The 27,143-nt window shown below is 35.4% G+C and overlaps 1 protein-coding gene across 3 annotated transcripts in view; it reads right to left on the bottom strand.

Moving 5' to 3' along the window:
• Positions 1–26,125, bottom strand: part of LOC129004409 (integrin alpha-PS2) — a 206,879-nt gene extending 180,754 nt beyond the window's left edge. For 2 of the 3 annotated variants that reach the window (XM_054432984.1, XM_054432986.1), the window contains exons 1-2: positions 26,038–26,121; positions 23,219–23,509 (exon numbers count right to left, since the gene is read on the bottom strand). In XM_054432984.1, the coding sequence (XP_054288959.1) occupies positions 23,219–23,388 (170 nt within the window). In that variant the 5' untranslated portion in view covers positions 23,389–23,509; positions 26,038–26,121. Of the gene's footprint in view, positions 1–23,218; positions 23,510–26,037 lie in introns of all 3 variants that reach the window. The other variant, XM_054432985.1, reaches the window with a different exon arrangement.
• Between the last annotated feature and the right edge of the window lie 1,018 nt (positions 26,126–27,143).

Here is a 27,143-nt window from a genome sequence, read left to right as displayed (position 1 = left end):
CAACCTTTTCATATTTTCCATTATTAAACATTAATCATTTGCACGAACTAAATTGTATTTATATAGTATTAAACATCAGTTTACGCAGAATTTAAATATGTAAATTTCATCCTCTCACTATTTGTATTACAATTTAGACGAACGTGCAAAGCGACAGGGAACGCACCACTTCGAATAATCTCGCCAACATCGGAAACTCTCTTCCAGCATGTGTGTGTGTAATGGGTGCGTGTGTGTGCGTACGTTATCGCTTCCTGCACAGACTGTACCCATTGTCACTTGGAGTTATGAAACTTGGTGTTATGAACCCTTGGAGTTATGAAACTTGGACTTGTGGTCCTTGCAAATCTGTACGTTTGGAGTTATGAAATTTTGTATTTTAATTTACTTGGTTTTATTTTAACTTGGACTTATGAATCTTGGAGTTATGAACGCTTGGAGTTATGAAACTTGGTCTTATGATATTTTGGTTTTAATTTACTTGGACATAATTTTACTTGGAGTTATGAAATGTTGTATTTAAAAGTACTTGGAGTTATGAAAACTTGGAGTTATGAACCTCACCCTTTTGAAACTTGGACTTGTGGTCCTTGCAAATCTGTACGTTTGGAGTTATGAAATTTTGTATTTTAATTTACTTGGTTTTATTTTAACTTGGACTTATGAATCTTGGAGTTATGAACGCTTGGAGTTATGAAACTTGGTCTTATGATATTTTGGTTTTAATTTACTTGGACATAATTTTACTTGGAGTTATGAAATGTTGTATTTAAAAGTACTTGGAGTTATGAAAACTTGGAGTTATGAACCTCACCCTAATGCTTTTACGTTTTGTTTATAGTTGTGTAAAATTCACGTGTTATTTTTATATTAGGCCTAAATAGAGATTTAGTGAAAATATCACGTTCGTTTTGTTAGCTAGGGTTTTAGCTTTGTTCTAGAATGACAAAATAAAAATAGAGACACTCTTTATCTCTTGTCACACTTTTTATTCCTTAGCTAAATGCAACAGAAGTTAGATAAGCCAAGCAGTAAAACCACAGAGAATAGTATATTTTTATCCCTTTGCTGAAACGATGTGGTAAACACTCACAAAAAGTGTTTATAAATTGTATGCAATTTGTAGCAAACAAAAAACTAGAAGTAATGAATTGAAGAACATTTAAAACACGCACTACTACTTCAGATAATCTGTAGGCTATTATAACACTGATTCACGTTCTATTTATAAATGTTCAAAGAACGAACGTGTCACTGTTATATATCAAATCATTAATTTAATTTGTATCCTTAATATGGAGGAAGAAAGTGATTAAAGTGTTTACTCTAAATTTAATATTATTTTCCAAATTTACAAATAATTTTTGTAAGCTGTTATGTGCTCTGTAAGGGTATCCTGTATATATTACCATTGACTATATAAACACAGTGTTATACAGTCAACGATATTACCCTAAGATGATACGCAATAATTCATACATCAGCAAAATGTAGCGTGACCAAACATTAAGTTCATCAAGGTAGGATTCAGATTTTACGTAGCATCATGAGGTCTATTCGCAGTATTAAAGCCAATTGCGTTTACGTAAATTATTTTATGATAATGTAAACATAAGTAAACATCTTTTATAGTGCGATTCATTTATTTCGACAAAGGGGTGGGGCAGTATACATCGATGTTGCTTAAATTGAGTGAACGAAAACGAACAAAACTGGCATTATACTCTTCACCCTCAAAGTAGTTCTTCACTTATCACCAAAGGGATATCACACCCCATTGGAGGACCCTTCGACCTCTTAAAAGGGTCAGAGGTGATCCCAGCCCATTCCAATATTTGATAAACTCAAGACCACCGCGCGCGCCGGGCCCTCTGAGGCAATGCCGCTGGTCTACTTGCCTTTTTGGGCATTTCTGGCTCCGGCTTTCTCCAAGTTGACAACGTTTCGCTGCCTGTCAACCCGCGTTGTCATGTGATCAATCTTTCAGCTCAGGTGTATTGGCTGTGGTCATTTTGGCTTTTATTTAAGTGAAATTCGCGTTTAGTGTTCTATTTGTTCCTATGTCGTTTGTATATTTTGATGTACAGGGTGTTTCCAAATTGTCTGTACATATTTCGTGGACTTGTTTCTTGGGCTAAGATAAACATAAATACCATATAAGAATGGGTCTAAAATGCCTAAATTTCTGTCGGTCTGTTTGTGGTTTTTTTTAAATCATTTTATATCTTAATCATTTTCAAGATATAAATGTCAAAATTGGTATGAATGCGTAGTTTAAAAGGTAAAAAGAGCTTACAAAATTTCCTTCCAATATCTCAAGTTATTACAATATGGCGGCCATTTAAAATCTTTAATGCCGAATGTCATAAAAACCCGTAAATGTTAAGAACATTTTTTTTGTTATAAAAAGGTAGAGAATTTAAATCCAAATCAACGTATTTAAATCATTACACATTGGCATCAGCAGTTCAAAGTTGCAAATCTCACGACATACAAGGTTGACTAGAAGTTATCAACTTATATTACCCACCTCTCGTCTCGTAACCAACTCAATAACTCATGTCAAAATTTACGACCCCTCACGTGGGAAATCCACTGCAACACATTTAGTCAAAGATTTGCGCCAAAAGTGGATCAAGCCTTAAAACTCGCCGCTTCTAATCCGCTTATTGGTGTAATAAACTGAAGGAGGCTCAACTAAAATAGTTCCGAGTAAACCCGTCTAGTAGAATTCGCAAGTTGACTATGTATCTAACCAATCAGGACTGGGCTGCATTGACTATAAACTACAACTATGGAAGTTAACGGTTGACGGCTTGGATGATGAAAAGTTATAAATTGTGGTTAATTAAATGATCGTCTAGCTTAAAGTGGAAGGAATTCCCTTATACAGAGAAGTAGGCCTTCGAACATCGAATTGGATTTATACCAAATAAAATGTGAGATGTCCTGGAGACATAAGATTTCTTTACAAATAGTTCGGCCGATTATTTGACATCCAAATGTTTACCGGTAATTTTCTCTTGTTAAGTTTTTTTTTATGAGCACTGCCTGTCGGAGAAATATCGTATGTGTAATGCCGCGCATCCAACCAACTGTATAAGAACCAATTGTAGACACAATTCCAGTCTGAACATAACAAACATTTTACTCGACATGGAGACAATATTTCAGAAAGTCATACCAACAAGCAAATGTGAAATGCGCCTGGAGCTATATTTACCGATTGTGTTTTGTACTTGTATGTAGAATCGATTACTATTGGAGATTTCCAAATTACCACGTCAACATGACAACATAACAATATTGTAATACGTCAAGACAACATAGCAACATGCAACGTTGCAATGAACTAACAACTCCCATTTTATATATCCCCATACTTGATACCTTAAAACAAACATGTTGAACTATATGTCAACTTAGCAATGAAAGTGAAATGTCGGTCCCAGTTACATTTCCCAGTACACAGTACTCAGCGGTTGCTGCACTTGACCCAATACTGGGACGAGACCAAGTATGGAGCGTCCAAGGTCCCTTGCCTCACAACCCGGTATGGCTACAACTTACCAGACACTCCGACAGACGCCGCTGATGGAAATGTCATCTGTGGAAACTCGGGTGTGAGGACTGTACAGCTAACAGGTGGTTTGGGACTTCAAAAGTACAATTGGCGAAGATAATCCTTTGGAATATAGTCTCTATTGTCACAGAGAAAGAGTGAAGGTGGACGATTCTAACCCCCGACCTCTGAAGGTGCAAACCCCCAAAATGTATCAATAGGTAGATAAAATGCTGTTGATTATTTTTGGGTTATCTATCTATATATTAATAGGCAAGCATGTTTCTTTAAAACCTTTTTTCTCAGCTCGTGTGCATCGTAGGGAAAATCTACGCATACCGTTAGAAAGCTATTTTCCTGTAGGTGTGCAGAATCCCTTTAGAAATTTAAATAGGCTCAAAGATAAGCACAAAAAATGAGTTTAAAGATTTGAAAAAATTAACATGGATCTTATGCGTTGCCATGCTGGTGACGAAATAACAACGAAATATAAACAGGAAATCAAAACAAATGGAAGAAACTCCAATCACATGTTTTATTTACAGTGTGGGGTGAAAATAGAGAAGTGAGTACATTACATTATTTTGGTCGAGTTTCGACCACTGGACGACCTCTCGTTAACATTATTAGGCGAGCCAGATATTTGTCACGCTTGTTATGAATAGTATGAAAACCATCAAAATGTTTATTACAATCGAATAAGTTCGTCTTGAAGTTTCTAGGGCGAGTGAGAATTTCTCACAACACCTTCTCTAGATTGCCCTGGGACCCTCTGACCTACAACCCAAAAATCCACTCATCCAGGTTTCTATGTATTTTTTGTGGCGTACGCTAATCGGTTCCTTATTTTTGTTGGTACAGTATAATTAAGGTAACACTATTATTTTCTATCTTTAGCCATATGCAAAAGCAGATGCTCCTAGTGATAAAATAAGGGAGTTTTAACACACGTATAGCTTTGACTAATACGTTGTTGGTTTTCAACTGAACCTAATCCAACAAACATACCCGACTAAAAATTCAAGAAAACCTTAAAAAAATAGCCTACAACCGGAGTCGATCCCTCTAACACATCTCTAAGCTATCGTGATCCCAACGAATCAGCTGTGAGTTAACACGTGCAATAACAATAACGAAGCAGACGACAACAAAGTGTAGAGTTTCCAGCGAGGATCACGCATCGCGTTTGTAACCACTATTTATAAACGGTGATCAGCAACGGCGCTGGAGCCACGCGCGCAGCCGACGTCATTATGATCAGCTGTTGAGGCAACACAGTAGCGATCAGCTGATCAACAATGTGCATCTGTCGTCTCCACTTATCCGCATTCTACGAGCAAATTTACATGCATTCTCTTTGATTGTGTTGTGACACAGTTCTATATCTGGATGATTGTTGGAAATTTCAACATTGGTATTTTTTTCTTTTTTGTTAAGGGTGATTAATACATTATCAAACACCTACAATTTGATACAATATAGAATATCTAAAATTTTCATTGATTATTAATGACCCATCTTTAGTGTAAGCATACCCATGCAGGCTTGTCTGTACTACTTGGATTAATCTACATTTCAGTATTACTTGTAATATATAGGTTTAATGGTGTTTCGATTAATTTATTAGAATTTAAAATTGTAAGCAATCATACTAATTTATGTATGAATGAGAACTAGCCACCAAAGTGAATGAATTCAGTATATAGTTTAATTTCAACACGCATTGACGAATCTTAATTCACGAAAGATTGCCAAATATGATAATGAATATTCTAATCAAAATTTGTAGTTTGTTTATTCATTTGAATACCATAGTTAATGAATATTGCGGTTGTATTCACCAAAACATTTTTGTAGAAAATCTCATTTATCTCTATGTACTCAAATTCTGTGATTGTTTTGGGATAGTTGAATAATTTCCATTCAATTTAGTAAAAACTGTTTTTGTTTTATTAGTTAGGTTCAAATTGGAAAGTTAATTTCCTCACCATTAAAATAATTAACAAGAGGACGCTGTTGGTCTTTTACCTATCGGCCAATTTAAAAATTTCTGTACAACAATGCTATAGTCTATGAAATTTAATTTACAACTTGTCAACAATACTCTTCAGTTTAGCGGGCTTTCTTCGCCTACATTATCTCCTATACATGGGAGCACGCCCGTCCCTTGGACGACCCGAGGGTAGCCAGGGACGGGGTTCCCCGCAGTTCTAGGTACAAGGTTGACGAAGGGTGCGGGGGTAACATCTGTGAAACATGTGTAGTCTTTGAAGTAGACTTCCTCTGTCCTCGGTCCAAAGAGAATCTTTGAACTCCACGACTGACAGTTTCAATCACAAACTAGTGGAAACGTTTACAGCACCTGTTTGTAAATGTACCACTTGCGGACCGCACTTTGGTCCAACTTGAAATGTTTGGAAATTGTTAAGGACTTTTTTTGAACATTATTTAAAGATGTAGGTTTATTTTGAGCGTTTGAACGGAATTAGGATTTTTACGTTTTGAGGGGGTGGTCAAAATACTGATATTGTTACTATCTTACTTAAACTTTGTGGTAAATAGCATTTATATCACTGTACCACTGAGACTCAACTGGGCGTAGAGTTAAACCTCCATCAACCCCGACTTGGCATAATGAAACTCCGTATTAAATTATATACGGAATAGTTTTAACATAAAGAAAATGGCGTCCCAGGATCGTTAGTGTACCTCGTGTATGTATCCGTATTTAACACCTTATCCAGATAAAAACTGTGTGCATTCTTAACTAAATATAATAAAAAAACAGTAAACTTCTGAAGCATAAACTGAATACAACTGCATTTTTACTGTTTGGCACAACCCTAACTTAGGAGGGGGCATGGGTACAAACTGCTTTAAAAAAGATGTTCGAATTAAGCAAAAGTCCGTAGGCCTATCACTACGGTCCGGATTAATAAGTGTCACTGCATTTCAACCCAAATAGTAATAAATTAAAAATCAGTGCTGGGGGAGGTGGGATACCTTTTTTAGCTATGTTACTGAATAAATACAACTTATAAAACCAAATAAGAACCATTTAATCAGATCCAAAGATAAAAGACGAGACTCCGAGTTAGATTTCAACACCCTGTACATCAAATGACATCAAGACACAATACAACTACATGATACTAAGTAACACAAGAAGTTCTAAGCCAATCAGCAGCCAGTTTCTCAATGTTCACACATGATTTACGTTGTCTAGCCATGTGTGTTAGTGTGTGTGACCCGTATATCATGAGGTGTGTGTTGGCCTGTGGCCGCGTATATATTTAGGCCTGAGTCCAGATGAGTCAGATCTACAGAGGCTACCCATGAATGAGCCAATAGCTGACTAACTGCACCTACATACACGCTCTCCTCGCATGTGGGATTGCATGGGTGGGACCAGCCTGGAGGAAGTGAGAAATGTAGTGGTATAGAGTTTGATGATGCAGATAGTATGTCTAGTGCTCTAGTGGGTAGAGTATAGGATTTTGTATTTGGCACCGTTGCAGGTGTAACCCCTAGCAGGATTAAACATAATGTTTAATCCTCCTAGTGTAACCCGTTCCGTTAGTCAGCAATGGTCTTTACCGATTGAAATGTTTAATTTTAAGGAGTTAAGCTCCCATTAAAATTTCTTATGACTTAAATACATATTAGCCAACATGAAAAAGCTATGATTATTCAAGATATTTTAGGTTGGAAAACTGTTGTTTTTTTATGTATATTGGGGAACTAGTGAAACAGACAATACTGATTTAGTAGTTAGAAAGCGAAGCTTGTGGCCTGAAGGCCGAATAACAATCCCACCATTGATCAAAACCATTATTGAATTAAACTGTTGTATTCTAGAAGTTAAGCCTCTCTTACGGTTCGTCAAGTGATTTAATCAAAGCTACAAAAACACATAAAACACTTATGCATCGACACAAGTGTGGGGACTTATGTTCTGTAGGCTTCGGTTCGACTCCCATTATAGCACACTGGCTATTTGCAAATAAAATCATAACATACCCATAACAGCTATGTTATAGTATCTTTAATATTTGTTGATTAAGTTAAGTTAACTTAGTACAATGATAAAGATTTAAGGTACCGTATTAATTCCTTTGAAAATCATTTAATGTGGGAGAGTCGTTGGCACGACGGTCTACAAATCCATAGCAGCGATGTCGTGGGTTTGTACTCGCTATGACATTTTATAAATAGACTATTCAGTTCATACTTCTACTATACCGGTAGTAAAAGGTTAAAAGGTTGGCAAGTAAAAGGTTAAAAAAGCTGCCAATTTCTTAAAAAATCCATAATTTTCGTCCCAACCGGGAATGTCACCACGTATGTGATGTGTTACCATTGACTATATACACCTATAGACTATGTATACCTATATACCTATAGGTATACATAGTCAGTGGTGTTACGCTCTGTCTAGTCCTGTTGTAGACACGGTGATGCAGCTCGCCCAGCGCTGGTCATGGTTCGTTGACGACCGGAGTAGGTGAATTTGAATCAGAGGCTCACACACGAACACGGAACACGCCCCCCGTGTACCAACAACACGCGCCTACTGTTGTGGTATACACGAGTATTGGCATACGCGACGATTGTGGTCTCGTCACCTATCATGTGAATTATGTCGCAATCTTCTAAGCGTAAGGAATAAATACTAGAGCTAATCTTTTGCTGAATATATTCTACTATGAATGGAAAAATTTAGATTTTCAAGATCTGGTTGTGTACAATTGACCTATAACAGTGTGGAAAGTGAGAAAAAAATATTGTTACGTTCTTGGTTTGGAGTGGCCAGACTAAGTGAGAATTATTACCTTTAAGGTGTCTTTTATGAAATAATTTGATTGTTTTCACAGAAACAGTATTTTGAGTAATGCGTAGTGGCAATGAATTAACACACTATACTACGCGTTTGAGTTAAGAAGGTTAGAGTTAGAGGTTTGGTTGGGATTTTACAGTTTGTAAAGTATGACGAATATGCAATTCGATACAAGGTTTGGGTTTTACTTACACCAATAATGAAAATTTTAAAAAACTGCTTGAAAATTGTAATAGTAAAAAAGTCATCCACCGTAAAATAAAATTCGAACTCAAAATATATTCTATAAAGTAATAATCTCTACCGGCCCAAAGTCCAATGCCCCGACCATTCAGTCCTTAAATCTTAAGAATTGCACCATGCCTTTGCCATTACCCAGGTCTAGAGCCCATAGAGTAATCTTTCAAATACCTCCAAGAAACAAAAATCACCTTTCACATACATTCGCGTAATCCGCCTCAATTGGAAAAGGAACGCTACTTGGAGAGCGGATGCGACGAACAAAAAGAGATAATTTCAGTAATTATCCAGATATGGTTTTACAAGCAAGGTAGTTTACATTCCAAGCCAGAGTTTCGCGAGTTTCCGCGAGTTGCTTTATAAGTTGGGTTTTTCGCGCGAACAGAACAATTATGAATGGCTAGACACTGTTTTTACTTCAGAATTGGCGGGCGAACAGATGTGCTTTTGGCGTAAACTATTAGTGAAGAAGAAAAGAGTTTGTTCGGTCCAAAGATGATGAATGTAAATATGAAAATCGTTAAGAAAGTAGATTTATTGCTTTGTTCTTTATACATGTTTATATAGCATACGGCATCAGTATTGTATTTTACTTATTTTGTAAGGGATGGACTTTAACATTGCTCCAAATTTAATTGGCTAAACCATTCGAATCATCTTTCGTACTTGGAAACTTCAACGCAATTATCTACAACAACGTACACTTGGGGACGTATTTTTAACTGAACATGAATGAGGAGTGATAATGAATTGAGTGAGATGATCTATACGGATCAAAAGTCCCGATAACCACATAGGCCATCAAAAGTAGTTTAGGCCTAGCTTTTTTTCAGAATCAAACAGTGATCTTTTATTTGATAAGCACAATATCCACTTATATGTAATTTCACGACAGAAACAAAAATGTACTGAATACGTGCTTCATAGCCACAGCCACGAATACTAGAAACAGCTGAATGAAGGAACATCTGCCTTTCTCCAATTCAGCCTCAAATCTACATAAGATTATGTTGAACCGAACCCCTTTTGCAACGACAAATCATAACGAAATCGGAAACTTCTTAACAAGTTTAATACGTAAAATACACAAACTGTGACTCTGAACGTTACACAACCAACAGTTCGCGCAGACTCATTCCAATTCACCAGAGAGCGCCACCAATATTATCAACAGATGTTTATTTATACTGGACACGCACAGCATGAATAATGGACTCCAAAACTGACCAGGTCCAAACTGACCAGGTCCAAACTGACCGACTCACAGGAAGGAAGTCGCGAACGAGTGTGACACGTCATTTCCCTGCTCAAGATTTTGGTGATGAATGGGGTTCTCTAATTATTCCAAGAAGGATGGTGCTTTAATGACTCATGAACATCTAGTTGGAAGGACGTACGTGCGTAAAAGCAGAAGACATTTGAGACTAAACTAGAATTGCTGATCAAAATCGATGTCTTCAGAAGGGTAATTACTGGAGTTCTCAAAGGATTCTAGGAAGATTTTTAATGTACTTAAATGACGCATGGCCATCAAGAATACCTTCTGGAAGAACAGGAAAGATTTTCGGACGCAAAAGCAGGATATTTAAGAGACCAAACTAGATTTTCTTCTGAAAAGATCAATGACTCCAGTTTCTGTGTTCGCTGCCCCAGAAGTGTAATTAGTGTAGAGATAGAGTGGTTAGCGAGTTAGCTCTGCAAGGCCTGTGAAGGTCATCATATGTTCTAGGAAGGTACGACACAAAAAACATAAAAAATGGAGCAATCTCTTGTTACACGATCTTATGAGTAAAAGAGTAAAATTGGTTTAGTAGTTTCGTCTAATTCTCCAAAATTTACACAATACAAGTTTTCAACTTTCAATTTTCCTAGAAATACTTTACCTGTCTGAACTTTGGCTGGGACAGAGTAAAAAAAATAAGCCTACCAATATCTTTTTTACTGTGGCAAATTTACCTTATAATTTACATCGAATCATTTTACATATAGTTACATACGTTTCGTGGTTGTTAATCCACTACCTTATTAGACAATTAGTTTTGGTGCATTATTCTTTTAATCTAAGTTACCTAAAGAAACATTGTGTAGCAACAAAAAATAATTGTTTCTACAAAACTCGACGACCATTTACTGGTATGGAAATGCGCGTTATTCCATTAACATAAAAAGATACTGATCGTCGGAAATCGTTGAAGAGTTTAAAATATAAGAACTGCAGACGAAAAGTAACTTGAATATCCTTTCCTACCAACTCTAGGGCAGTACAAAAATACTAACAACACATGATTTTGTAGCACGCCATTCCAGTAGGCCTTGAGCAAAACCAAAACTTGGAAGAGGAATTTGGACATGGGGATTTCAAACACGGTTGTGCGGGAAACCGTAGAACGGTTTTGGGTGAATGTAAGACGATCCCTGCTACAGGTGAACCGCACTGACCGCGGCACAACCAGCACACAGCGAAGGATCAGTCACTAGAAACTTATCCTTGCTATTATGCTTCCAAGTATGTGTAAATGAGGATAAGTATATGAACAATGATGTGCTGTAAGTTAACGAACTTGTTCCGAAAGAAAATTTGTATGTCACCTTGTAAATTTAGTGATGCTGCGTCAGAGAAATATTGCATGGATGCCCGGAATATTCACTATGAGATGTTTTAAATGTGGAGATTTTTGTAAAAAGGTATACTTTCTCATTGAAAATGTTTTAAGCATTGATATGTTCTAAACACATCCTACAGTCTGTATACTGTATCATTCCCTTTAACCGAGTCGAGTCTCAATATTTCAAGCTATGACGTAGAATTTCCAATCTTTTAAAACAGCCTCGTACCTCTAAATTCCAAACATTACTTCATCAACTTCCTACACAGAGAAGAATCTGCTCCAAACACCAACAAACTCGAATAATCTGCTTCAAATATCAAGAGTTTACTCCGAACACCAATAAACACATTTACATCAATGACTTTATTTACAGAAAATCCCTTCCTCCAAACACTAACAATCTCAAATACTATGCTTCAAATGGCAAGAATTTACTCCAAACACCCCCTTTACCGTTTACATCAATGACTTCATACATCAAAATTTCTCTCTTCAACTTTCAAAATACTCCATTACTTCTAACCTCAAAACTACCCCAATCCCCACCAACAACCCTGAGACCACTCTGTATTCCCCAGCAGATCGCGCTGTCTCTACTAGGCAGTCTGCGAAGATCTGCAGTTTTTCACACACATCCTGTTACAGATGCCAGCCTCCTGTATTGGCAGTGGATATTGTTTCGTATTCTGTCTCCGTCCCAAGACTGGTCGTACCTGTATTGACATCCACATTCGCATGCTGCCTCTGGTGTCATCGTACTATTCCACATTAGTGGTGACAGCAGATGGTGCCTTGCGATTGTAGAAAGTTCAACTGAATTTGTTGAAATGTCAAACTATTTGAGTAAAATACTGAAAAGTTTAATGTAATAACCAAGTATTACCAAAATACTCCAAGCATTGATTCCTTGTCTCAATTCTGGCTTTGGCTATGGTTACACTACAACAAAACTGCCTTGCACTGTAGCCCTACAAATAATAACAGAGGTGGTGCGTTGTGATTTAGATTGTGAAGATATGAAAGGTGGAATATATTGAAAGAAAAAAACAGCTGTAGTAATAACAAGTTAATTTTCTATTTCTATTTCTTTTGTACTTTGAAACCGAACGTTTTCGCAGTTCGGTATAAATAAATAACAGTGTAGGTATTTATTTCAATCTCATTCCGAGTTTTAACTATGGATGTATACACACTGGAGAAGATTCCATTCACAATAGCTCTTCACAAGTGACATGGAGCGTTGGGATTGAGATCGAGGAAAAGCTGAAGGTGGAATTCATCAAAATGAACTACTTGAGTAAAACTCATTGTATTACCATAAAGTGGCAACTAAACGACTTAGTTCTATCTTTGATTATGGATGAATAAACTGCCATGAAATAGAAATTCCGTAGGCCTATTCTTGATCAAAGCTCATGACTATCAAAAGTTAAAAGTTTCACCATCGTCATCAATCGTAAAAGGCTAACACGTGTACAAGCACCGAAGATACCACTGAACGTCTTTAAAAACAAGGAAAGTATGCAATTACAAAAGAGACTACGTAATTCTGTAAACAACAAAGCATTCAAACACTTGCTGCAGCCGACGTTATCAGCTGTTTCTGCATACTTTAGCACGACCTTGGGATGGGTTGGTGTTGGTAGTTACTAACTACATAGATACTATTATTCAACAAGATTGCAGCTCGTTAAGAGTATAATCAATAAGCAGCAACTAGTCTAGAAAAGGCTAGTTTGTTTGCGTAATACCACAGGGCAGATCAAAGAGTAGAATTACCTATGTATACCAGTAGGGTGACCCGGGGCAATTCTGGCACGGGGCAATTATAGCAATGGCCTATATTTTTTTTTAAATTTCAGCTTTACAGATCAGTGAAGCAATATTTGTTATTTCAGCATATACCTCCTATATATAAGAAAGCATTTTTGTAAAAATAAAATGTTTGCAGTAATTTTTATTAGCGATTAAAAAAGTACTTTCTTCCACAGCCCGAGGATATCGAAACATCGCACACGGCTAATTTTTTTTCCCTTATGAATTTTATATTTTATTTTTTTATATACTCAAAGATAATTGTTCAGACTTAAAACTTCATGAACAAAAATAGTAATAGCAGTTATCCCTTTAAGATATTTAAATTTAAATGGGTGCTATAATTGCCCCATTTTCATATGCTAAGGGGCAATTGTGGCAAAGAACCCGGGGCAATTATGGCAGCTATATATCTTTATACAAATAATGTATAAATTAAAGAATAAATTGTATAACAACGTGTGTTATGTGTAATATGTTTCATTTCAGTTCATTTGGATGGCTTTGTAAACACCTTTTGCTTAGATTACTCTATGGCAACCTGATTATTTTTATTGTTTATTGTTGCTAGAAGTTTTGAGGTTAAGGCCCTTGTACGCTTGTACTGTCTTACCGGTTTATTCACAACTTCCTTATAAATAGAGATAGAACAAAAATTAAAACACCATCTTAAACAGCTAAATTAGGCCTATGCCATGATTGCCCCAATGTCAGAGCAATTTAAACAATAAGGAAAATATAAGGTATTGCTATAATTGCCCCAAGGTTGGGGCAATTCTGGCATCTGACACTCCAAAAAAAAAAAACCTCAAACCCCCTTAAGGGGAGTTTGAGATTGTTGTCTAAATATATGAAAACACTAGAGGAATAACATAGAATTACTATGGTAATTGTCAAAATAAAATGAAAAATATGTTCACCGCGGTACAAGCAGTTAAAGTTAAGGTTCACGTCTGGCTGCCAGAATTGCCCCGGGTCACCCTACTCTTAAGTTATGTAGCATAATAATAAGTTTTGGATAAATGAGATTTTGAAGTGTTGTAACAAATGATATTTTGGTGATAAAAACTAGCAGTATCAATAATCGAGTCAATAAAATAATTGCAATAAGCTATATATATTCGAATCAGTGTTTACATTTTTCATAAAAAAACAATTAATTCTAACGAAATATTCATATTGCTCTTAATGCCATAACACGTCTGAACAGTTTTGTTACTAGTTTAACAACCTGTTTTACAGGAACCAATTCTTGAAAATTTTACAAATGAGATTTTAAACAAGATTTCCATAAAACAATGTCGTTGAAAACAGAGTTAGCGCTTCTTCAGTTGGTTTGTAGGGTTTGTAGAGACGAGTCAACTCAAAAAGTAAATCTCGTAAAGGGTAATATTTCACTATGACTTGCTTTCTACATTTCAGCTCAACAGTCATATGGATTTTTGAAAATCAATCATGAGATTATACAAATGCACACAAACTTGCTAAAATACATTTGAGGCTTTCATTTTTTTAAATTTACTAAAACCTCCTCTACTCTCAAGGTTTGTATACGAATTTACTCTCTATTTTACGTGACTATAGTGGAGCGACACAGCGTAACCAACGCATTGTCGACAACATGGCAACATGGCAACATGCAGCATATCCGCAATCCAACATATGTTTCACGCATCTGCAGATCGCTCAACATCTGCCAGATCAATGAACTTTCATCGCCATCAGATACTTGTACTTGCCACAAAGCGACGCTTGTATCATAAACACGCTTCATTTACTTTCATCCATTAGTTGCCATGTAAATGGGCAACTCGTCGTGTGTATACTGGACACGGTTCTCATGTGGTCATTTCAACGTCATAGACTTACTTATTATTGACAATGTTAAGGGGTTGGTGGCTTTTTGCATTTGCAAGATTAAACGGGCATCAAGAACCTGTGCGTGGATCATATAAAAAATACGCGCTGCCTTGGCTTTATAGCTCCCGATTGAGCCACAAATTCACCTGTATAGGATAGTAGTAGATTCACGCTTGTAAGATAGTAGGCCTAATAATACAATTCTGATAACACAATCATTGACTTTGGATGCTACGACTGTGATCAAATCTGAAGTTTATTTAATGTGTGTTTTTTGCCCGATTACTAATTGAGTGCACTAATTATTTTTATAGGATAAATACTACAATGTGCGTTTTTTTAATAGTTTACTAATGGGTTGTTTTATTTGGTAAAATAAAATAGATACAGGTTGGAGAAACTACAAGAAATAAAGAGTAAACGTCAAAATGCTACGTGAAACAGCTCTTCTTACCTATGAGGAAGATGTTTTGTTTTCTTGATAACTATAATTATTGGTAACAAGCTAAAATTGGCCCTGAGCTATCTGATCACGTACATACCTAACACCATTAAACTTACTGTTTGTTAAATTTTGAACCCGACAATAAATGTCGCACACTCTAACCACTACAGAGTACAGCAGCAGCACCTCAGCACTACGAAAATCGCCTTCAGCTGATCCAAGGCTATAAATATGTTAAGGAGAGCATCTAAATAGCACATTCATGAGAAGCTGTATTTGTATGGAAATAAAGCTATTCTGTGCGTTATTCATCACACCAATCGCTTTTATAGACCTTTACACTGGGAAAATTCTCTGCTTCAGATAGATCGTCCACCTCTGACCTCCGGATCACCCGCATCCTATCCTGGTGTGCAAATCACCTGGTGTATATGGGAGAGTGTAAATCATACTGTTCATCTTGGGAAGCGATAGTTATGCGATCACTATGAATGTTCAAGTAACTAATATTGCCCTAGACATACAGTAAATAGCTACGGAATGCTATGTGGATATGAATATGACATTAGACAGATTAATACTTTTGTGTTCAAAAATGTTTAAGCATAATTAGAGGGACTGCCCTTTATTTATAATTTACGTTGATACATTAAATTAATCCTGTGTGTAAGAGTAGTTTTATATCGTAAAAAGAGTGGAGTAATAAAATTGATCGTAGCATTTAAGATTTTTTTTGTTCTACGATTAGTTTTCTATGTAAGGAGAAACATTTTCATCACTCTGTATTCGAAAATATCCCATTTCCATACAGCTGAGATCTTAGAAAATTATCAGTTTCCATACATCAAAAACATAATCCAGCTAACTTTTGCTGACTTTTCCTGTCATAAACATTACTTTCGCTACACAAACAATACTTTGCCTGACAAAGTTACAACTGAAGTTCCCGGTTAGCTCAAAATGATTATGAAGTAGGCAACCTAACCTAACGTAACATAGGCCTAAAATCTACTCTTATCAAAATTATGTACTGTAAAGATATTTCTCGTACTTGTCACATTTGAAGCTTTTTTGGCACATGTGCTTTATGTCCAGAACTCCAGTAACAATTTCAAGTTGCTTGATGGGAATTTAAAGTTTCTCTCTCTGTGAATAAACTGTAAACTAGTTAGGACCATTTACTCCTTTTTAAGGAGCCACTAGTTAACAAATATATTGTTCTATTTGGCTGGAATGGTTTTTAGGTTTGCGGAATAACCTATTAATTAAAAGAAGACATCAACGCATTCAAGTGTTACTAAACGGACACACCTTGGAATCGGAACTTCGGCCGATCCAAAAGGACGAATATGAGTAAATAACGATACTTTAATTATTGGTGACATATATCAGTAAACCATATGGCCAGACATCAAACTTTGACCAAATATTAAGCAAACGGAGTAGGCTTAATCGCTTTACGCCAGTTTTTGAAAAACTATTGCACGTCTTCAGATGACTCTCACAACAAAATAATACCATTACGAATGAATTCAGTATCTGTGATACTTCCATGGCCAAATGTAATTGTCGTTTACTGAACCAACACCCCAATCAATCTAAAATTACGTACTAACCGAACGAAAATTAAGGAAATTGCTACAAACAAATACAAATTTGATTTGAACCATCTAATTCCCAAATGGCTGATAAACGACTCAATTATTTCCCATTGAAAATAAATTAGAGCTAATTTTCTCCTCACGAATTCAATAAGTGCCAAATAGGCTTTTAACTAACACTAGCATTATACCGGGAGTCCATCAACAGTAATAGGTCCAAATAGGAATGCGCGAGGAACCAGCATTCCTGTTAACTCGCTATAATTACAAATGGCGTTTAAAGCGTTCAACCATTACAGCTGAGTTGGCGATATATTATTAGGCGGTTAGGATGAAAATCACGAAATTGAATTTTATTAGGGAAAGGCGGAAGTTGAACTTCAAAACTCTGGTGAATGATAGGTTTTATCTCTGTAGTATGATTTACCAATTTTTCACGTTGTTCTTAGGGTGCGTAGGTAACGTGTGTTTGTCATGTTGTCCTTCACGTAGTTGCCTAAGTTAAGATTTTGAGTTAAATTGTGAGAAACCAGGAATGAGGCTAGGCCAACATATTTAGATTAATTTTACACATTTTGTGCCCTTCAACGCCTGTAGCATTTTAAGGTTTTTAAGAACCAATTATTGCTTTTTGTTTTTTAACCAAAACGATTTTATAATTAACATTACCCATAGAGTATTTTGTGGAGAGAGTTATAGGATGTAGGCCTACCTATAGAAATGCTGATCACCTGAAAACCATATTCATTAGATTTGTGTAGATATCTGCTCAACCGCTTGAGGCTATCTCCAGACCATTAAAATGTTGTAGTTTGCTTGTTTACAGATATATTTTTATGAAATTTGGCAAATTTGTTTATTTCATACTAAGATATCAATATTTCAATTAAACACACCTTATCTTCCCTGTAGCAGCAAACCTAAGTACTCACTAGAATTTATGTTTGAGCTATTTAATGTTATGTATTCAAGCTAAATCATACAACACCATCATTAATAAGTTTATCGCAGAATAATAATTTGTAACACGGCAACATTAGACGATAGACGAACGAGGTGTGTCCGAGCTATTTCGGGTCACTAGGGTTACGCATTATAAACAAATATTAACAGAACAAATTGCGAAAGGCGCTCTCCTCGCCAGTGGAGTCAAGCCAAACCAAAATGGCGGCGTGATACAAAGTGGCAAATAAACTAGGTGGGTTAGCTTAGAGAGGACTACTTAGTACGCAAGATACTGGTACGATAAAATACGGAAGTGATATGCGAAGCCATTGACTATACACTATACACCATGGCGAAGCTAAACTAGTCTCTTGGTGATGTATACTTTGCTGTATATACTGGCTATGTATACTTTGTTTCTTTTGCAACAATGGTAAAGCAATTACCGACACTGGGTAGGGTAGACGTTCGGACGGGGATTGCCCAACTCCGCGCAGTGGTCAAATTTAATCCGAGGAAAAGTTTTATGGCCCCCGAAGGGTTCAGCCCAACTCCGCGCGGTGGTCACTTTTAGGGCCAATTCCAACTCCGCGCGGTGGTCACTTGTAATATTAAGGTTACCCGTCAATTACAGACCCATCAAAAAGTGTTTGAGACAGGGTAAAAAGTGTGAAATGTCAATAGTTAAGTGTAAAATGAATTCATTTGACAATTTAATCAAAATATGTTCCTTTTACAGGATTTTACAACAGTTTAATTTACTCATTCTCCATAAGAATAACATAAGAATTTAAAAATAAGAATTCTTTGGCATTTTTTCTGTAACTATTCTGGCGCTTTTACGCTTCGATATACTGAATTATTTGTTTTTAAGCTTTACGAAGTGGTTTCAAAAGAAATTTAAAAACGTTATACTTTCATAATATATACATAAGCCCCAGTTCACATGGTTCAATCGTGCTGGTTTGTGAACTCGTTCGAATAAACGGTTTACACATTCACGCCAAATTTAATCAAAATCAGATCATTTTGCTCGAGTTATCGTGCTAACAGACTTACATATATACACATAAAATATATATACCGGTATATATATATATGAATTTGAACGGATGGTGTTTTCGGCCTTTGGGAAATAAAAACGAAAAATTTAATCAGTGAGTCCAGGTCTTACCATGAGACCTACGGTAATAGCTTATTCCCTATACATGGGAAATTAGCTAAAACCTTGGTCTGGGTCTAGATTCAATGAAAACCCTCTTCATAGACGTAAAATTCGCCAATTTTAATAAGATGTAAAAGAAATATGCTCGTAAACCAATTTCAGCCAATTTTCCCCCCAATTTGAGGTGTATAGCTAACTGTTTTATGAAACAGAGATTACAGCCAATTTGTTGAAGCAATCTGTGGTTGTTTACAAGACTAACATTTTTGAATTTGGTACTCAAGTTTATCAGCAAGCTCATAAACCCAGTGCTAAAAAGAATGATTGAGTATTGTAGACTTTGGAACATATAAATTTACAGTCACTCTTTCTCACGGGCTTTTTAAAACTTCTTATATTAGCGGTTTTTAAGCTTCGTCTCCTGTTTTGGGTAGGCATATACTTTTTACTTTTCCTTTCTTATAAATGATGAAAATATATCATAATTTCAAACTTAGAGCACAAACTCTCATACGTCAGGGCTGTGAGAGCCAAAATTGACCACTGCGCGGAGTTGGGCATGTGCCGCGAGGGACCCGAAGTGACCACTGCGCGGAGTTGGGCAGTCGGTTTTGACAGATTTCTGACCACCGCGCGGAGTTGGGGTAAGCCCGTTCGGACACAATGTTTGTTTATCTTTGAATATATCAAACAAAAGATACAAAAAATACACCGTGTAGGTAAATCATACCTTACTAGAGGACCCATGCTGCTCCGCAGCGTTAAAATAATTATTATATCCGAGAAATATTTAAATTTATAATTTTTTATTGAGTAATACGGTATCTTGAGCTTAACTGATTCAAACAACCAATAGCTCAATTTAAATCCTATAATTTACTGATTATATTGTGTCTAAAACATATAGAAAAACAGGAACAATACTGGAGCTATTGATTTTTAACCATATTAAAACATTATGAAAAATAATTTTTATATTGGTTATTCACCTTGCATTTGCTTGAAACTCGTCGGATTTGAATAACTTAAATGAAAGCCAGTATTTAACTGAAGGTTCTTAGACTAAAATATATGGGATCATAAATCTATAACTGGTAAAGGTACATCTTAATTTGAAGTAAGAAATATAAAATAAATCAAATTATGTGTTCTGGTCGTGTAATACTGTAGGTAAATATTTGTAGATGATTGATGGCAAATTTGTGCGTGCATACCTTCGATTTGAGACCTCAATCATGAGGGAACGGGACGATTGGCACACATTTTTGGATTTTCTGCCCATGGCAGTATTGGCACAATCATTTGAGCGGAATAAGTAGGGTCAACTCGCCTGCTTGGAAAAGGCACGATTGGCACAACCGCTCGACCAGGTAAACGCCATCGAACGAGGCAAAACGGGAAGTTTAAAATTCCCCGTCAACTCTGCTACGACAGTCATTTGCCGGTAATATCGCGTATTTTCAATGGTTAGGTTAGGTTATGTTAGCTTAGGTTAGGTTAGGCTAGGTTAGGTTAGGTTAGGTTAAGTTAAGTTAGGTTAGGTTAGGTTAAGTTAGGTTAGGTTAAGTTAGGTTAGGTTAGGTTAGTAAAGTTAAGTTAGGTTAGGTTTAGTTAAGTTAGGTTGGGTTAGTGTAGTTTTATTTGGGTCCAGCAGGGGCATAGTGACCGTAGCAGCAGATTTGTCGCTCAAACTTACACCATGGATGAAGTAATTGCTAACTCTAATAAGCACTACAGCGGGGACTTTGTGGGGAAAAAACAATTTTCATTTTCCCGCATTCTGGCTACCTGCCTACTACTTCCTTACCGGTCTGTTGAGCCAATCGTGCCTTTCCGAACCTTACAGTTTGGCCCTTCTTAATCCCCTCTAATGATTGTGCCAGTCGTGCTATTCCAAATCGGCTAAAAATGTGTGCCAATCGTTCTACGGCCCAATCATGAAAATCGGTCGGGTAGAAGAGCCAAACGAACTCGGCAAAGAAAAACCAAATTTAACTTCCATAAGAAATACATGGGGAGCAAATTTTCATTTGCGTATACACCGAGTGGGATTATAGATAAATATATGTCGATGCTTGATGGTAAATCTGTGCGTGCATACCTTCAATTTGAGACCTAGATCATGAAAATCGGTCGGGTAGAAGAGCCCAACGAACTCGGCAAAGAAAAGCCAAATTTAACTCCCATAAGAAATACATGTGGAGCAAATTTCGTTTACGTATAAGCCTAGTGGGATTATAGATAAATATATGCCGATGCTTGATGGCAAATCTGTGCGTGCATACCTTCGATTTGAGACCTCAATCATGAAAATCGGTCGGGTAGAAGAGCCAAACGAACTCGGCAAAGAAAACCCAAATTTAACTCCCATAAGAAATACATGGGGAGCAAATTTCGTTTACGTATAAACCGAGTAATACTATAGATAATTATATGCCGATACTTGATGGCAAATTCGTGCGTGCATACCTTCAATTTGAGACCTCAATCATGAAAATCAGTCGGGTAGAAGAGCCCATCGAACTCGGCAAAGAAAAGCCAAATTTAACTCCCATAAGAAATACATGGGGAGCGAATTTCGTTTACGTATAAACTGAGTGGGATTATAGATAAATATATGCCGATGCTTGATGGCAAATCTGTGCGTGCATACCTTCAATTTGAGACCTCAATCATGAAAATCGGTCGGGTAGAAGAGCCAAACGAACTCGGAAAAGAAAAACCAAATTTTTTTAATATATAAGATTCCTACAGTGTTGTATTAAAATTACAGTATAACGAAATGCGCTTTTGGTAAATAATATGTAGGCCTAGATAAAACACGTGCGTCAAAGTCACTAATCTTACTAAATATAATATCACCCCTCCCCCCTACCCTAAACTGTGCGAATTCTCGATTCGAACAAGTGGATGAAGTAAATGAGGAGGAGAACTACCGTGTCTTGTTGGATTAAAAAAAACTCAAGTAAACAAATTGCAATCCTGCTGAGAAAAATCAAAGCATTAACTACATTCCACATCTACTCTCGGTAATCGGATAAGGAACAATACAAGTTTACAAAATTGCAAACAAACTTACAGACAAAGGTCTTTAAACTAAACTTCCTGTTAAAACGATACGTTTCAGCATTGTTGTCTCTACCATAAATATTACAGTAAAAATATGGTATATAGTCAATGATAATAAAAATAAACAATGTTTATTGCCTGAAGCATGGAAATGTTGTAGCTACAATTGACCACAAATATACAATACTCAATGCTACAGCTATCTCGTGCAACTTTCCAGTAATGATGATCCTAACTTATAGAAGAAGTGGAGCCGATATACATAAACGAGAAATAATCTACCTTTTACACCCACGACGCATGTATTCAAATAGCTATTTCCATGCAGTGACGAAAATAATAATAAACCAAATCCATGTCCTCCAGGTGGGAAGAGCACAGAACACAGAACAGAGGTGTAGCTAAATTGCCTAACATCCGACATGGAACGGCGCTAGAGCAGTCAAAATCTAACTGTGCGTGAGGCATTTATTGAAGGCTGTTTATAAAAGCATATTGTAATCCTCATGCTTCGTTAATTATATAAAAACTATTATAAAATAGCTGTGAGCAGAGCAATAATACATAAGAAAACACGTTAAAAATATTGTTGGTTAGTTTTTAAAACAGTTTTGTGTTGATAGGCATAGTTGATCAATTTTTGTTAATATAGGCCTAGTTAACGATTATATTTAGCCTACATTAATATTCAGAATGGCCACGATAAACATTTTTCCATTGAAATTTAATTGATTTTAACTTTTTATTAAAAACCCGATTCGGTATTGAAAAGGTCCAAAAGATGAATAAAATTCAGAAACCTTATTCTTAAACCAACCCATCGTTTAGAAAAAACCCTTATTGAATTAATAATAATGGTTTTGATATTCAATAGTTTACCACCGTCACCAGACAGGCATATTAAATTATCAAATTAATGTACAAGTTTACCTACAGTAGTAAAAATAAGCTAAATTATTTGAATGTAAAATATAGAATTTCAAATATTACAACTGAATCAAAGAAAAAGACCTAAAAACAGCTTCCATCATACAGACTAATAAAAAAATATAGAATAAAATTCAACTCACCAATTCGATCCTCGTTCCTTATGTTCAGCCACACTGAATCCAAACATAGATCCAGGTTCGCCCGAATGTTTGACAAACCCCTCTGTATCCACATTGAACCCGCGAACATCACAAGTAAACAACAACAACAATACACTCGCACATAACCTCACTTTGCACTGATTACACATGTTGACGTTGACGCATCGACGTGATGGCGATGGCAGTGGCAGTGCCGCCCGTAGCGTCTAGGAGGCAGCGACGCGGCCAAGTCGCTATTTTTATCTCCGGATCGCGTTACTCCAGTCGCTACTGGAACAAAACACATTCGATTGGAAAAAACTCCAGAAGTGTGGCATGTGTGGCTATTTTGGATTAGAGTTTCATCAACATTTGCTACTTATACTTATCGCATAGTAAATGAGGAAATGATACCTTTAATGCAAATACTGGGAAAATAACAACAATAATATAATATATGATAATTATATAATATATAATATTATTATGACACTACCTAGGCCTACAATTCCATGTATTGATAACATGATGCTCCGCTCTATTATATTGATTATTGGCTTCTAAATACTGTATATCTAATACAATATAGGCTATTGAGCTTTGCTGTCTTAAAACTTGAAAGAATGGAATATGAGCTAAGGGTAACTTTGTTTATTAAATCCTCTAAACAGGTTTTAGTGAGTCATACATGATGATACAGCACAATTAGGAATTTTAACAGTAGTCTTATAGTTAATTATATATATATATATTTATATATAAACAATTTGTTTGAGTACACTAGTACAGTAATTTAAATTAATTATGAAAATGTAACATTTTAAATAAACCCAATGAATACCTCCAATACCTGTAACGTATTCTTTAAAATATGTTGTGAATTTATAGCTATGATTTTATTTTCATTAAGGTCCTAAATAATTATTTATACAACAATTGAAGGAAAATCTGAAAACAATATATTTATTACTCCTACTTAATTTATATTAGGCTACTACCAAGGGTTTTCATAAATATAAATCATAACCAAAGCAAAAACTCCAAACGTAGCTAATTATTTAACGACCAAATGTTATTTAATTATCACAGTAGGTTTTATAGTTTTTTTCTGATTCCAAATAATTGACTATAGAATATAAATTTATCATAGTATACATGGATTACAGTAAACAGAAATATAGTTTTCAAAAATGTGCCCGCGTTTTAGTCTGGGATTTAGACCAGGTCTTTAATTTCAATTTTATTTATTAATTTATTTACGCCAAAAACACGAATTTTGAAATTAATTTAACTGTAGTGTAAAACTTGATTATGTTGCTTGGATTTCAAATGTAAAAAACACACTTATAGAATTACATTATTACTTGGTGCATATTTTCTGGGTACGGTGTATGCAATTATTTAAACTCTAAATTATTATTAATTTTTCAAATGTACCTAACCAAAATCCGAAAACTAATAAATAATTTGAGAAGCTAAAAAAAGACATGAAGATAAATATTTTTTGTTTCTTTTTTAAATTGAGAAAAGTGGATTGGATAATTAGTTCGAAAATTTGTGACACGATTGACGTGGCTTGCAATTTGATCGAAACTGATCCAGTCAACAAAAATCATGACGATCACTTCACAATGCAGTGGTATTGACCTCTGGATCAATTGTTTACTAACCTACTAACACTTCTCAGGTGTCTGCCAGGTAAAACATTCCTCCCAAAATGTAACGTGATTTAACGCAATCAATTAGGCCTAGTAATAATAAAAAAAATGTTTATGGGGCTGGAAAACAGAAAGCTCAATTATAAAATACAAAATTGTGAATAAAATATAACATGTGTAATAAAATAGATGTGTATTGAATTTCTACTTTGTTAAATTATTCATTAATATGGCGAATATTTAAGTAATAGATACCACAGTTATCAACAGACAACATCATTTCAAATCAATCCAAAATTCCTATTGCTAGTTAATTTATTATACAATGAAGCACTGAGTTTAGTCACGTATTTATATTTCCATAATTATTCTTATTCTACTTCAAGCACAAATCTTTTTAAAATTGTATAATGTTTTATTATTTGACTACCTATCTAAAGCTTTTAAATTATGCATTTAGTACACAAAATTTATTTTAAAATATTTAAATTAAATTTAAATAATTATAAAAATAAAACATGATCATTATGGTTATGATGTATCACTATGTTTATGATCAATTGTAACTCGTGTAAAGAAATTGTATATTATAAATTTGTTGTACAAGTTAATGATACGTGAAAACATATGCATTCATTTTCTTGATTCAAGTAAGAAAAACATTGAAAAATATTTAAACATTTAAAGACGCGTAAAAAAATTCAGCACACCTTCGAAAAACTGATGGAAACAGATGTTTGTATTTTAATAGATTTTATGGGTATCTAAACAGTTTTTTGTCAGCACGACTTAATTTACCCCCAAAAAATTATGCATAAACTGTATGCACAAGCACCAATGATAACGAAGTTAATTTGATTTAAAAATATGTATTTCTTATTCAATATCACTTTCAGATTCTTTAAACACCAAAGCGTGTGTGCAAGAATGAAAAAAACTGCATTTATTAATATAGTGTTTAATTAAAATATTCACAGCCAATATATATAAAAATGCGGAGACGTCTGATAAGCCAACAAAAAATATTAGATAGCCTATATAAATTATATTTTCAGAAAATAATAGTAAATATTACAAAATACACATGAAATTTGTATAAATAAACGAATAACTCAGGAGATTTTAATTACTAACATAAAAGCGCAAAACTGTTCTACTCACGTGTACATATATGGTCAGAGGCGACGACGCTGAGCACACGAGGTCGACGAGAAAACTGAACTGCGCGCGGCGCCTACACACTACCAATGAATACACTACACAAACACAACTGACACTAGCGATACTGGCGTGGGCCGCCCTCACTACCGCCACAGCTCCACTATCACTACAACATCAATTAATTGACATGAAAATAGCTTTAAAATATACGGTATCAGCAATCTGACAAATACTTTCTCCCAGCATGCAACAACCCTTATATCATGGCTGGTGGGAGTAATTATGATATTTTATTGGGAAAACCTCAAAAGATACAATAACTGTTTAGTTGATTCTTTTTAAATGGTTCTGCCATTGGTATGTATAAATAGATAATTTTTGAACCGTACTTTTTCCAATGATAGGGGATATACCATTTTATTAGTTGTAACAACATAATGTAGTAAATATTAATCAACATCTGTGGAGCAGTTTTCCCTAAAATCTGATGTTTCCGTTTTTACGAAAAAAAAATCGCCATAAACAACAAAATTTAAAAAAAATAAAAAAACGCCTGGAGATACCATGGAATAGTAGGCACACTCACAAACCAAATTGTATCAAAACATGGACCACATGTGTATTCTGTAGCTCTTACACATCCTCATAAAAGTAAGTAGATGCAGCAATTAGCAACTTTCTGTGCTAGAATCAGTGCAAGGAAGACCACTTTGTCAGGTGACTGTAGGAAAATACATTTTTATAGCAGCAGGAATGTAATTGACAAATAATAGCTAAAGAATGACTCGTCAGACGATCCTTAACATGTGGGTAGGGTGTAATAAAACTTGCACTATAAGTCCAGGCAACGAAATGATTGCTAAAAAGGTAGAGGGAAATGTTTGAAACTCATCTTCTTTTTCATACTGCGACCACACCAGAACGTTTTCTGTGACCAGAACACACAAAACCTTTATAAGAATGGGGATTTTTGCGTTTTTGGTCCAGACTTATCAATTCGTAAAAGAGAAATAACGATATTCGATCCTCCATTCCAAGTAATCTTTCATTTTAACCATAACTATGAAACTGAAAGAATGGTTTATAGACCCTATCGACCCTTCCCA

Source organism: Macrosteles quadrilineatus, unplaced genomic scaffold, assembly GCF_028750875.1.
Source record: "Macrosteles quadrilineatus isolate MER2022 unplaced genomic scaffold, UCM_ALF_1.0 Scaffold_9__3_contigs__length_116548681, whole genome shotgun sequence".
In the NCBI taxonomy this organism is placed as follows: Eukaryota; Metazoa; Arthropoda; class Insecta; order Hemiptera; family Cicadellidae; genus Macrosteles; species Macrosteles quadrilineatus.
Note: the sequence above shows the minus strand (reverse complement) of the source record. Positions and strands in the feature narration are given on the sequence as shown.